Source organism: Culex pipiens, chromosome 3, assembly GCF_016801865.2.
Source record: "Culex pipiens pallens isolate TS chromosome 3, TS_CPP_V2, whole genome shotgun sequence".
In the NCBI taxonomy this organism is placed as follows: Eukaryota; Metazoa; Arthropoda; class Insecta; order Diptera; family Culicidae; genus Culex; species Culex pipiens.
The window spans coordinates 146945616-146960773 of record NC_068939.1 but is presented as its reverse complement, the minus strand read 5'-3'; the positions used below and the strand labels follow the sequence as shown (position 1 = coordinate 146960773).

Sequence of the window (15158 nt, the reverse complement as noted above, 5' to 3'; positions counted from 1 at the left end):
AAATATTTTTTTCAAATGTGGGCAAACATGTGCACTAATTTAAAAAAAATGCAAAACTGCGACTATTTTGAAAAAAGTTAGCTGAAAATGGCTATAACTTGAAAAAGGTGCACTTTATCAAAATTTCACTATTTTCTTTTTGATTGCAAATTCAATTTTATATCGAAAATTGAAGTTAAAAAATTTTTGCGCCCAAATTCCGATTTTTTGAAAAAATCAGTATTGATTAAAAAATTCATAACTCGGTCAATGATTTTTTGCACAACCTGGAAATTTTTGAAAAGTTGGCATTTTATGTCCTCTAAAATATATCAAAAAATAAAAAAATTAAAAATAGTGTTTTTTTTTGCAAATCAAGTTTTAGTGATAAAAAGTTAAATAAAAAAATCACCAAATTTTTTTTACCGTGTATAATTTTTTTCCAGTGTAGTCCGTATCCATACCTACAACTTTTCCCAAGACACCAATTCGATCAAAAAATTCCTTCAAAAGATACAGATTTTTGAATTTGCATACATCATTTTTGTATGGACAGCTGCCAAATTTGTATGGAAAATTATATGGACAAACTAATGATGCAAAATGGCTTCTTTGGGCATACCGAAGGCACCAAAAAAGTTTCAGTCGGATTAAAAAATACAGAAAAAAATCGAATGACCTAAATCCTAGAGAACTGCTCATTTAAAAAGCGATTAATGTGGCAATATTTAATCCCCATCTTCTTTGCAAGCTTTGGCGACTTTGTGTAAAATAAATAACCTCAACTTGGTGCATATTAACATAATTTTAAAACATCACACTGAAATCTACTATTCGGTGTTCCCACCCTACTGCGCTGGCTTGGTGGCCTGCAGGAACGTAATCAGCGTGTAGCAAGTGTCCAGCACCATGCGGAACATCTCCATCGACACGTCCAACATTTGGCCGCAACGAAAGCGAAACGACTGCTGACAGTGGGCTTCCGTGATCAGCACCATGGCCCGTACGTGACGCAGTCGGGTCGCCTTCTCCGCCGGGAACGGCCACCGCCAGTGCTGGCAACACTCGACGATCGCTTCCCGCTGGTCGTTCAGCTGCTCCACCAGGTTGCAAAAGATGTAACACTCCACGGTAAACACGATCGCGTAGGAAAAGGCCGTGATCAGCTGGAAGGTCACCTTGAAGGTCATGAAGCAGGTGACCGCGAGCAGGCTTTCAACGGTGAGCACTTTGAGCAGAAAGAAGGTTGACATTAGCGCACGCAGGGTTGCGATCATCTCCAGGAACTGCTCGTATTCGGCGAGGGATGCTTTGAAGCTGGCATCGAAGGATCTCCAGAAGTGGTCGGGTAGTTGACCCTCGTCAGATTCAACCATTGCTTGGTCGAATGATGCTGCAAAGGATCGTGCAATCACCGTCAACTCGTGGACTGCGTTCTGAAGCAACGACAGCATGGTCAACGATATGATCCACATGGAATTGTTCCAGAACACCAGCGGCAGCCCGTAAAACAGATCAACAAAGTCAACGACCCACTGGTAGTCCTCTCCAACTTCCAGCACCAAATGAAAGTACTCCTCACGAGCCCAGATCGCCCAAGCCAGGGACATCGCCACAACCGGAATCTCCGCCACCAGAATGTTCCGCCAAGACTGCCGATACAGGTCCGCCCTAATTGCTTCTGCTTGCGAACCTCCACAATGTCGACGCAGTCGAGAGTTGAAGTACTCCCTGACCTGCAGAAACAAGCCGTAATTCCCGTCCAAGCTGATCATCTGCAGCAGCGACAGGGCACTGTAGATCACAAACATCCCGATTCGGATCGCTAGATCGTCGTCACCGGCTCGTATGGCCCGAACCACATCGCGAACCAGAATGTACTGCTGCAGGGCGAACACGCAGGTAAGGCACCGGAACGCGAACCGCTTGAGGCGTTGAGACGGGTCGTGCAGCCCGATCCCGGCGGTGTTTCCGTGGGTCCAGATGTTGTGGCCGAATAGGTCATCCGTTTTGCGGATGTCCACGAAGCGATGGTAGCCGGCCTTGAGGCGGTCCAGATAGGTGGCCATTCTGAAGGACAATCTTGAGACGACTGAAGCCTCGAAATGGGTTGGGTAGAAAGTTGACCAAATTGCTTGCAAATGGCAAAGTTTTCGATATGTTGCAGAAAGTCATTATGCATCATTAGGTTGAATGAAAACTAAAGTTTTCAGCGAAATTGGACGAAATCAGCAAACTTTTTTGCAAAGTCATAATTATAGTTTGTTTGTGACACTTTACCATTATAACGTGTTACTAATGATTTTTAATAATAAATTAGATTAATACAATGTTACGGAATTTTTCGGTTTCACAGTTGACCTTGAAGAAACAAAAAAAAGAGCATGCAATGTAAACAATAACAAACACGTTTGTTTGGTTGGCCACTCTGTGGCTTGTCCAGAAGTTTGGTTAAATTGGTTGCCAGAGTTCCGAGCTATAATTACAAATGTGTACGGTAGTCGGGCATGTACGTGTGTCAAAAGAGTTCTGACCTGAAATCCCTTTGGCCAGTTGTCGCACTTACCTTGAAGTGCGGTGTGTCAAGATAGCACGCCAAGATTTAAACTTCTTTCATATGAAGAGTGACAAATTCATACACGAAGTTTTTTTTAGATTTTTGTTGAATATTTCAGGATTGAAATCGATTTTATGAATTTTTGAAGGTCAAAAGGTGACGGATTGAGAGCTGCACAAAATCTTTACTCAATTTGGCCCCATGTGCGTCAAGATATCACGACAGTGACAACATGTGATTAAAAATGTAATAAAGTTATTTTTTTAATTCTGTTGATATTTTAATAAAAGGGTCCATGGCAAATGCAAATTTAAAAATTAAACAACCCCTGCCACGCAACCAGTAGTGAAAGATGAAAGCTTTCAATTCGCGTGGCGGCAGCCCAGCTGAAATGAAAAAAAGTAGTCAGAAGGAAAAACCATAAAGAAGGCAAATCTTATTCCCATCATCCCCTCTCCCCCATTTTTCTTCCTTCATCTGATTGCAACTCCAGCGAAAACCCACTGATCCATGGCAACCCGCCACCCTCTCCACCACCAGAGCCAGACTTTCCCAATTTCACCTTGCAAAAGTGGAAAAAGGCCATTATTGCATTGCAACGTGAAGCCAGAAGTGGAATCATTTTTCCGTCCCGAGGAATTTTCCCGTCCTCGTCGTCGTCACCAATGATGCCAGTGTTTTCTTGTAAAATTAATTAAAAATCAAATGAATGTGTGCTACGCTTAATAATTTACCACTCGAAAATGAAAACACTTGCGAAAAGCACAGAGAAAAAAAAGGTGAAAAAATTGGTACGCGACGAAAATGGCCAACTCCCGGCAGGGTTGTAGAGGAAAATGAGCGGGGAAAAAATTGGGGGAAAACCGAAAAGGGGGGTGGCGTGTAGTGCAGAGTGAAAAGAAGATTACATTAAAAATTAAACGCATGAATTGTCCGCACTTTTTTGCTTTCTCGGTTCCACTTTCGGACGAATGGACCGGAGAAAAATGGCAAATTGGTTGACGGCGTGGGCAATGGAACTGTTGATTTATTTATGTGGTGGTTTTACAAAGGAAAATGCAGTCAGGGAAATGTTTTTCCATTGTTTAAGAATGCATGAGATTTTTTTAATTCAATAATTTTGATTTTTTATCTGTAAGAAATTGTTATGTTGAATAGCAGTTAGCAATTTGACATTTTGACAATTTGGCAATTTGACAATTTGGCAATTTGACAATTTCTCGATTAAATTTTCAAAACAACCTATCCCTCATGGGTTTCCTATGCAGATAGGACCTTTTGAAAATTTAATCGAGATTTGACAATTTGACAATTTGACAATTTGACAATTTGACAATTTGACAATTTGACAATTTGACAATTTGACAATTTGACAATTTGACAATTTGACAATTTGACAATTTGACAATTTGACAATTTGACAATTTGACAATTTGACAATTTGACAATTTGAAAATTTGACAATTTGACAATTTGACAATTTGACAATTTGACAATTTGACAATTTGACAATTTGACAAATTGACAATTTGACAATTTGACAATTTGACAATTTGACAATTTGACAATTTGACAATTTGACAATTTGACAATTTGACAATTTGACAATTTGACAATTTGACAATTTGACAATTTGACAATTTGACAATTTGACAATTTGACAATTTGACAATTTGACAATTTGACAATTTGACAATTTGACAATTTGACAATTTGACATTTTTACATTTTTACATTTTTACATTTTTACATTTTTACATTTTTACATTTTTACATTTTTACATTTTTACATTTTTACATTTTTACATTTTTACATTTTTACATTTTTACATTTTTACATTTTTACATTTTTACATTTTTACATTTTTACATTTTTACATTTTTACATTTTTACATTTTTACATTTTTACATTTTTACATTTTTACATTTTTACATTTTTACATTTTTACATTTTTACATTTTTACATTTTTACATTTTTACATTTTTACATTTTTACATTTTTACATTTTTACATTTTTACTTTTTACATTTTTACATTTTTACATTTTTACATTTTTACATTTTTACATTTTTACATTTTTACATTTTTACATTTTTACATTTTTACATTTTTACATTTTTACATTTTTACATTTTTACATTTTTACATTTTTACATTTTTACATTTTACATTTTTACATTTTTACATTTTTACATTTTTACATTTTTACATTTTTACATTTTTACATTTTTACATTTTTACAATTTTACATTTTTACATTTTTACATTTTTACATTTTTACATTTTTACATTTTTACATTTTTACATTTTTACATTTTTACATTTTTACATTTTTACATTTTTACATTTTTACATTTTTACATTTTTACATTTTTACATTTTTACATTTTTACATTTTTACATTTTTACATTTTTACATTTTTACATTTTTACATTTTTACATTTTTAAATTTTTACATTTTTACATTTTTAAATTTTTACATTTTTACATTTTTCCATTTTTACATTTTTACATTTTTACATTTTTACATTTTTACATTTTTACATTTTTACATTTTTACATTTTTACATTTTTACATTTTTACATTTTTACATTTTTACATTTCTACATTTTTACATTTTTACATTTTTAACATTTTTACATTTTAACATTTTATTTATTACTTTGGAAGAGTCAAAACACTTTATGAAAGGTGTAATTTATGATCAAAGTGCTGATAGGCTGATAATAGAAATAGGCTGAGAAAGGGTATAGTTCCCCTACATTTTTACATTTTTACATTTTTACATTTTTACATTTTTACATTTTTACATTTTTACATTTTTACATTTTTACATGTTTACATTTTTACATTTTTACATTTTTACATTTTTACATTTTTACATTTTTACATTTTTATATTTTTACATTTTTACATTTTCACATTTTTACATTTTTACATTTTTACATTTTTACATTTTTACATTTTTACATTTTTACATTTTTACATTTTTACATTTTTACATTTTTACATTTTTACATTTTTACATTTTTACATTTTTACATTTTTACATTTTTACATTTTTACATTTTTACATTTTTACATTTTTACATTTTTACATTTTTACATTTTTACATTTTTACATTTTTACATTTTTACTTTTTTACATTTTTACATTTTTACATTTTTACATTTTTACATTTTTACATTTTTACATTTTTACATTTTTACATTTTTACATTTTTACATTTTTACATTTTTACATTTTTACATTTTTACATTTTTACATTTTTACATTTTTACATTTTTACATTTTTACATTTTTACATTTTTACATTTTTACATTTTTACATTTTTACATTTTTACATTTTTACATTTTTACATTTTTACATTTTTACATTTTTACATTTTTACATTTTTACATTTTTACATTTTTACATTTTTACATTTTTACATTTTTACATTTTTACATTTTTACATTTTTACATTTTTACATTTTTACATTTTTACATTTTTACATTTTTACATTTTTACATTTTTACATTTTTACATTTTTACATTTTTACATTTTTACATTTTTACATTTTTACATTTTTACATTTTTACATTTTTACATTTTTACATTTTTACATTTTTACATTTTTACATTTTTACATTTTTACATTTTTACATTTTTACATTTTTACATTTTTACATTTTTACATTTTTACATTTTTACATTTTTACATTTTTACATTTTTACATTTTTACATTTTTACATTTTTACATTTTTACATTTTTACATTTTTACATTTTTACATTTTTACATTTTTACATTTTTACATTTTTACATTTTTACATTTTTACATTTTTACATTTTTACATTTTTACATTTTTACATTTTTACATTTTTACATTTTTACATTTTTACATTTTTTACATTTTAAGTAGAACTTTAGTAGTTAACTAAAATTAGTTTAGTATAAAATTTAGTAGTTTTACTACAGAATTGCAAAATAATAACATTCGAGATGGAAAAAAAAGTTCTCGAATGAAAATGTTTTATTTGTTAACAATAGTACACACAGCAAAAAAAGGAGTAATCTAGCTGCATGTAAAAGACCAGAGCATAAAAAAAACTGCATTATTTTATGAAATTCAGTGTAATATTACACCCTAAAATATGTAGCCCATTAGTATAGGAAACCCACTTGAACGAAATGCCAAGCTTATATATGCGTTTATCCTTTCCACCCTTTATCGGTCAGATGGCCGAGCGGGCTTAGGCGCCAGTCCTTACTGATGGTGCTGGGTTTGAATCCCGTCGGTTGCAATTTTTTTTTGTGTTTACAAAAATTGAACATGCAGTGTGTAATATTAAGTGTCTTTTTTGACGAAGGTGATGTGCATGCTTTTGCATGCGATTTTACCATCGGATTTTTTGCTGTGTATTTAACACTTGCAGTTTAAAAAAGAGAATTTCGCACATTTTTTAAAGTGTGTACCATAACTCCAGTATTAATAGTGTCATTCAGTGATCCACTTCAACAGTAGCTCATGATTCTCTGCAGTTGTTAGGCCTGAATAATTAATTCTAAACTATCATCTGCTTGAAATGCCAACCTCTAAAACACACCACAGCAGCCGAGCAGAGTTCCTCAAACTATCCCTCTCTATCCCTCGATTCAAGCATAATCAGCTAAAACTCAATTATTATGTACTTATCGTCTGCTCGTTAGAGCTCAGTGACCCATTTATGTTGATCCGTTTATCCTCACCTCATCAAATAAGACCTGGCGGCTGCATTAATGATGCAGCATTGTTCCTCGAGGCCAATACCTAATCAACTGATGACGATTTCTCCCGTCCACTCTGGCTCTGGCTGCTGATGCTGCTGCTGCAATCGAGAGAGATATACTGCAAAACAAGCTGTCCACACAGGCAGGAGTTGGGAGAGGGAGGTGGATGCGATGCGCCTGCGATATTGATTTTCCACCCACGTGATGATCTAGAGTAGAGCAGGAAGAGCAGGAACCAGTGTTTGACAAATTTGTAGCCCCGAGAGGATGATCTGTTGTTGGAGGTAATCCGAGAAACATTGGGTGTTTGTAACCCTTTCGATTCATGGAATCATCAAATAATAAAAATTCAACGCATCATTGGCGGTCACTGGAGCTGAAAGAGTACTCGGGCCAACCGATGCAGATGCATAATAATTGTAGGGGTTTTTCCATGCAAAATTGCAATGTTCAATTTCCATTGCCAATTTCCATTGCCAATTTCCAATTTCTAATTTCAAATTTCAAATTTCCAATTTCCATTTTCCAATTTAAAATTTCCAATTTAAAATTTCCAATTTCCAATTTTCAATTTCCAATTTCCAATTTCCAATTTCCAATTTCCAATTTCCAATTTCCAATTTCCAATTTCCAATTTCCAATTTCCAATTTCCAATTTCCAATTTCCGATTTCCAATTTCAAATTTCCAATTTCCAATTTCCAATTTCCAATTTCCAATTTCCAATTTCCAACTTCCAACTTCAACTTCCAATTTCCAACTTCCAATTTGTTATTTGTTATTTGTTATTTGTTTTCGCACTTTAAAATGGAACCTGCTACTAAATCTGCAACGTTTTCACTCTACTCGCAGCATCGGACGGGATCCTCCTCCTGCTACTGCTGCAGCTCGTCAGCTGGTGAACCCATCAAATCAGATCAGTTGTCACCGCAATCTCTCTCAGGGCGAGTAATTTGAGATTGTATCAATTTTCAGCCCAATCATCAATGTCGAGGGGAAATGGCAGGTGGACTGTTAGCAGAAGGGGTGGTTGTTTGCTGTCAAGCTGTGGATGGGACACGTAGGGAAGTCTTTTGATTGTTGTTCGAAAAAATAACATTATTGACATTTTTTGTTAAGATTATTTGAAGTTCTTAATATTTGGAAAAAAATCATCTAAACTTCAAACCTTCAAACTTCCCTCCGTGCACTGTTTATTTGCAAATTGCACTCTAAGCCGGACCGCTGCAATAAAGGGTCGTGTTTCATGCGCTGCGGCAGTTGTCCACGTGGGACCAGGAACTAGTGGCCCGTGGCCGGTTGTTGGTGGCCCAGCTTCAACGGCGGTAGCGAGGAACCACATCAGAGTGAGAGGGCTGCGCGCACCCACAAGTCATAATTCATTATCAATTAGCAGCGAGAATCATTTACATATGTTACTGCCTGTCAGGCCCTCGGACTTCCATGAGGGCGTATTGATGGCCATCTGCCGGTGCCGAAAACGGGGGTTTTACGGGGTACACTATTTATGGAATAATTGAACATGGTTTGACGCAGTTTTTGGGGCAGCCCTTCTGGCTTCGGCAGCAAGGTTGCTAGTTTTGGTGATTTTGATGCTGGCCATCGATCTAAAATTATGATGGGCGGTGGGAAATCGGGAATTTTGGTTGCGAAAACTTGTTTTTTTATTTGACTAGAACATTGTTGGAACTTTCTATATGACCGAAGTGGTCATTTGCCAACAACAAAACCCAACAAAAAATGTCGTTTCGGACCCAATCCTAAAATAATTTGATCATAAAAATTATTTATTTTTGTTGCAATCCAGTTTGCTGGTGGAATTTATTAAAATAAAAACATTATTAACATAAAACGTAAACTATAAATCAAATCTGTTTTGGGATGTTTAAACCTTGACTACACTTCTTAAAAAATCCCCTTGCAATGTGCACTCAACTTTATTCCGCGCACATTTTCCGAAATAAACTGCACACTTTGAAATCATTTTTCGTCCGCTCCGCAACAGCATTTCAATCCGATTACAGCAGGTCATTCCGTGTGCTGCTTTTTATTGTAAGTACTTATCGGTGAGGAAAAAAATGGGTGCATTTTATTCCGATGCAAAAGCGGGAAAACTTTATACTGCATGAATCTGACTGGCTGACTGGCTTGTCTTGTCTAGCCCTAGCTGTGCATCTAACGATCGGTGGGAAAATCGTTAAAGATAACGGGAAAGCTGTATTGAAATTGTTGGGGATATGGAAATAAATGTCTATAAAATTGAATGCGAAGTTTGAAGCGACGATGCAACTGGAAAGCTTTTAGATGTTTAAGTTTTAGGCATAGTATTTTAAGAATTGACCTACTAAAAATGTTGTTCATCACAAATCTCCAAACATGCTGGTACTCTGCGTCCACAACACATCGTTCCACAACAAATCAAAGTTAATTTCAATTATCGATGTACCCGCAGCGTGCCCGCGACGTCCCTTTGCTTTATTACATGATTTTAATTATGTAACTGGCTCTGACAGCGACTGAAGCGTCCAACCCGGGGGGACCTATGCCAACATAACTCGACCGACCGTCGCTGACCGCACACAATCGTTTGTTAACGGTTCAAACGAAGTCGGTTGAACCGACGAGCAGTTATGAATCGCTAAACAAACAGTCGTTAATAATAGAAAGGGTTTTTGCTGGCTGTTTGTGTCGGTTTGCGATAATATGTCATAAATTCATTAAACGAGTGCAGTTCAAACGATATGAAATCGCGGCTGGTCAACGAGCGCATCAGTTTCCTACGATAAACGATTGGTACATTATGAAATTGTGGAAAATAAATTCACGACGAGCATAATTAAACACCGCTCCAGTGACAGACACGATTTTTATTATGGTACTTCTGACAGATATTGACAAACTCTGAATGGTTTTGCACATTATTAAACGGGAAACTTTATTTAATGACCTAAATAAATAAATTTTTTCCAAAAAAATTTTGCTGAAGGTACAAGGAAAAAACTTTTTATCAGAAAAAAACGATGATGACCAACTCCATCGGTTTTTTTTTTATTTTTTTTAAGATGTGGTTAATTTTTTACCAACTCACACGAAATCGGGAATAGTTGCCCCGACTCCTCTTCGATTTGCGTGAAACTTTGTCCTAAGTGGTCCCTGATCACGAATCCGAGGTCCGTTTTTTGATTTCTCGTGACGGAGGGGCGGTACGACCCCTTTCATTTTTGAACATGCGAAAAAAGAGGTGTTTTTTCAATAATTTGCAACCTGAAAAGGTGATGAGATGGAAATTTGGTGTCAAAAGGACTTTCATGTAAAATTGGATTCCCGATTTCATGTCATACTCAAAATTCCTGAAAACGTATTTTTCATCGAAAAAAAAACTAAAAATGTTTGAAAAAAACTCTGCCATTTACCGTTACTCAGCTGTAACAATTTTTGAACTATGTTATTTTATGTAAAATTAAATAGTCGTTTCGAATCTTTATCACCCAGAAGAGTTTTTTTTTTTTTCATTTAGTACAAAATTTTTCATTTTCAAATTCTGTGTTTTATTAACTTTGCAGGGTTATTTTTGAGAGTGCAAAGTTGTAGAGCAGCCAATTACAAAAAAAAATTGATACGTTAAAATAAGGGGTTTTCTTCAAACCATCACGAGTTATCGTGACTTTTCGAAAAAAAAGTTTCAAAAGAGTTGGTTTTGGCGATCATGGCCGTTCATCAACACCCGCTATAAACACAAACGACAAATCAAAAAGAAAACCAAAAAGTAACTTTTTTTAAACTTTTTTTTCGTAAAATCGCGATAACTCGTGTTTTCAAGCAAAGCCCTTATGTTTGTATATACAATTTTTTTGTAATTGTCTGCTCTACTTTGTAGAACTTTGTAGAACATTGCTACACTCTAAAAAATCACCCTTCAAAGTTGGAAAAAACACGAGATTTTAAAATGAAAAATGTTGTTTTAAATAAAAAAAAAACTCTTTTTTGGTAAACACTGGAACGCCCAACGCATGTCCAACTTACACGGACGCACAAGCCTACCAAAAAAGTTGGAACGGTAACTGCAACACGCCCGTTCTCGGGCATTACTCAACCAATCGGGACGATTCTTGTTTCCAGTGATTTGTAAGAATGTCTAGATGATCCTAAAATGTTGCAGAACTTGATTTGAACAAATCTGTAATTTCTGCGACCGAAAACATCGTTCCACCTTTTTTCAAAACGACTGCCACCGCGGAATTTTCGGCGAATTTTTTTTACACGCGATAAAAAATGTTGGAACGATGTTTTTGATCGCAAAAATTACAGATTTGATCAAATTAAGTTCTGCAAAGGTCTAGAATCAACTAGACATCCTAACAAATCACTGGAAAGAAGAATCATCTTGATTGGTTGAGTTATGCCCGAGAACCATTGAGTTGAAGTTACCGTTCCAACTTTTTTGGAGCCTTGGGCGTTGGAATGTTAATGAGATTCGAAAAATATATTAAATTGCTAGAATGCACCGTTTTTGAGTTGTAGTCATATGAATTGTTAAAATTTTCAGAAGAGAATGCTTTTTTATTAAAATGGTGTTCATCCTTATCTTTTTCCAGAAACAAAATACTTTTGGGTTTTTTCAAATAACGACTTTCATTGCAAAAGGGCAAAAAAATTCGAAATTTAAAAAAAAACTTTTAAAGTATAAATTAAACTTTTTATCCAAAAATGATATTAAGAAGCTTTATCAAGTGCAATCACGGTTCTTCAAAAAGTAATAATTTTGCGAAAAACTTAACGTCCAACTGACCTGATACCCGAACAGACGGTAATAACTAAATTCATGCCATTTCAATAACAAATACTGTTAAAATAACAAAAAGTGTTATGGAAAATTCTTGCAAAATCAATTTTTGCATAAGAGTTTAATAACAGTTTATGTTATCATAACAAAATTTGTTATTGGTCTGATATTGGTTGAAAGCCAAAACAACTTTGGAATAACGTTTTTTGTTATGGACGAATACCTCCAACTGTTATTGGGATGATCGGATTAGTTGTTAACATAGAATAAAATAATATCAAAGATTTGTTCAAAGAATTTGGACTTTGGTTTTCAATCAAAATCAGACCAATAACAAATTTTGTTATGATAACATAAACTGTTGTTCAACTTTTATGCTAAAACGGATTTGGCAAGAATATTCTATAACACTGTTATCTGTTATTTTAACAATATTTGTTATTGAAATGGCATGAATTTAGTTATTACCGTCCCGAGCAGACGGAAATAACGTGGGAATAACATTTTTTGTTATTTGAAAATACTAGGCCAATAACATTTTATGTTATTTATAACAAGATTTGTTATTCGCCGTTATGATTTTTTTGTTATTGGATTGTTATTGTAATAACAGACTAATAACATTTTGCGTTATTCTTCGAACAAATTTTTGTTATTCTTTTTTGTTATTTTAACAACTAATCCGATCATCCCAATAACAGTTGGAGTTATTCTTCCATAACAAAAAATGTTATTCCCAAGTTGTTTTGACTATCAACCAATATCAAACCAATAACAAATTTGGTTATGATAACATAAACTGTTATTAGGCTCTTATGCAAAAATGGATTTTGCAAGAATGTTCCATAACATTTTTTGTTATTTTAACAGTATTTGTTATTGAAATGGCATGAATTTTGTTATTACCGTCTGCCCGGGGTCTGTTTGGGTATTTATATTATAAAATATTTTTAAGAGATCAATGCCTACCCGAGCAGATGGAAATAACTTGGGAATAACATTTTTTGATATTTGAAAATACTAGGCCAATAACATTTTACGTTATTTATAACAAGATTTGTTATTCGTCGTTATGATTTTTTTGTTATTGGAATGTTATTGTAATAACAGACTAATAACATTTTTAGTTATTCTTCGAACAAATCTTTGTTATTATTTTTTGTTATTTTAACAACTAATCCGATCATCCCAATAACAGTTGGAGTTATTCTTCCATAACAAAACATGTTATTCCAAAGTTGTTTTGGCTTTCAACCAATATCAGACCAATAACAAATTTTGTTGTGATAACATAAACCGTTATTAAACCATTTTGCAGAAATGGATTTTTCAGGAAGATTCCATAACACTTTTTGTTATTTTAACAGAATTTGTTATTGAAATGGCATGAATGTTGTTATTACCGTCTGCCCGGGTAAAGAATTAGGCCATGGTATCCAAATATTTACTATTGATCTTATTTTGGATTTAAATACAAAACCTTAATGTGAATTTTATTTTGATATTTCGTAATTATGGTACAACTGGTCAGGTTACTGCAATAGCTTAAAAAAATCATTGTTTTTATTTAGTTAACTTAGTTTGTAAATTTCCTAACAACATACATATAAATCAAAGATAAAATTGTTAACAAGTCAGAAATTTGCCTGAAACTCGTAGTAACTAGTTCTGTTTGAAAAATTATCGATTCGCATTGCTTTTTAAACTGAATTTGAAGCACGAATCAAAAGTTTTCAAATTTGTTTACTATATTTGATTTTTATAAATTTGGAGTTTTATTTTAACCCTATACTGCCCAAATTTATTTTTCGAAAATATTTATTTTTCCCGTGTTCAGGAGGTCATTTTGAGCAACTTTTGTTCTACGAAAAACTTTACTTCTCTTGTTTTATGTTTTTCTTGTTTTATTTTTAGTATTTTATTTGCATTTATCTTGTTCATTTTATGTTTGTTTTTGGTAGTATTTGGCATATTCTACCACCTAATATAATAGGGTAATTCTCTACCAACTCACACGAAATCGGGAAAAGTTGCCCCGACCCCTCTTCGATTTGCGTGAAACTTTGTCCTAAGGGGTAACTTTTGTCCCTGATCACGAATCCGAGGTCCGTTTTTTGATATCTCGTGACGGAGGGGCAGTACGACCCCTTCCATTTTTGAACATGCGAAAAAAGAGGTGTTTTTCAATAATTTGCAGCCTGAAACGGTGATGAGATAGAAATTTGGTGTCAAAGGGACTTTTATGTAAAATTAGACGCCCGATTTGATGGCGTACTCAGAATTCCGAAAAAACGTATTTTTCATCGAAAAAAACACTAAAAAAGTTTTAAAAATTCTCCCATTTTCCGTTACTCGACTGTAAAAAATTTTGGAACATGTCATTTTATGGGAAATTTAATGTACTTTTCGAATCTACATTGACCCAGAAGGGTCATTTTTTCATTTAGAACATAAATTTTCATTTTAAAATTTCGTGTTTTTTCTAACTTTGCAGGGTTATTTTTGAGAGTGTAACAATGTTCTACAAAGTTGTAGAGCAGACAATTACAAAAATTTTGATATATAGACATAAGGGGTTTGCTTATAAACATCACGAGTTATCGTGATTTTACGAAAAAAAGTTTTGAAAAAGTTACTTTTTGCGTTTCTCTTTATTTCGTCGTCCGTGTCTGTCGCGGGTGACCATGAACGGCCATGATCGATGACGACCAACTTTTTCAAAACTTTTTTTCGTAAAATCGCGATAACTCGTGATGTTTATAAGCAAACCCCTTATGTCTATATATCAAAATTTTTGTAATTGTCTGCTCTACAACTTTGTAGAACATTGTTACACTCTCAAAAATAACCCTGCAAAGTTAGAAAAAACACGAAATTTTAAAATGAAAATTTATGTTCTAAATGAAAAAATGACCCTTCTGGGACAATGTAGATTCGAAAAGTACATTAAATTTCCCATAAAATGACATGTTCCAAAATTTTTTACAGTCGAGTAACGGAAAATGGGAGAATTTTTAAAACTTTTTTAGTGTTTTTTTCGATGAAAAATACGTTTTTTCGGAATTCTGAGTACGCCA

General features: G+C 33.1%; 1 protein-coding gene across 1 annotated transcript; it reads right to left on the bottom strand.

Annotated features, from left to right (window-relative positions):
* Nucleotides 1–827: 827 nt before the first annotated feature.
* Nucleotides 828–2048, bottom strand: LOC120422005 (uncharacterized). The gene has a single exon (XM_039585320.2). The coding sequence runs from the start codon at nucleotides 2046–2048 to the stop codon at nucleotides 828–830; it is 1221 nt and encodes a 406-aa protein (XP_039441254.1).
* Nucleotides 2049–15158: the final 13110 nt, after the last annotated feature.

Excerpts from the sequence above, each read along its gene's own strand:
- LOC120422005 (XM_039585320.2), bottom strand. The coding sequence starts at position 2,048 with ATGGCCACCTATCTGGACCGCCTCAAGGCCGGCTACCATCGCTTCGTG.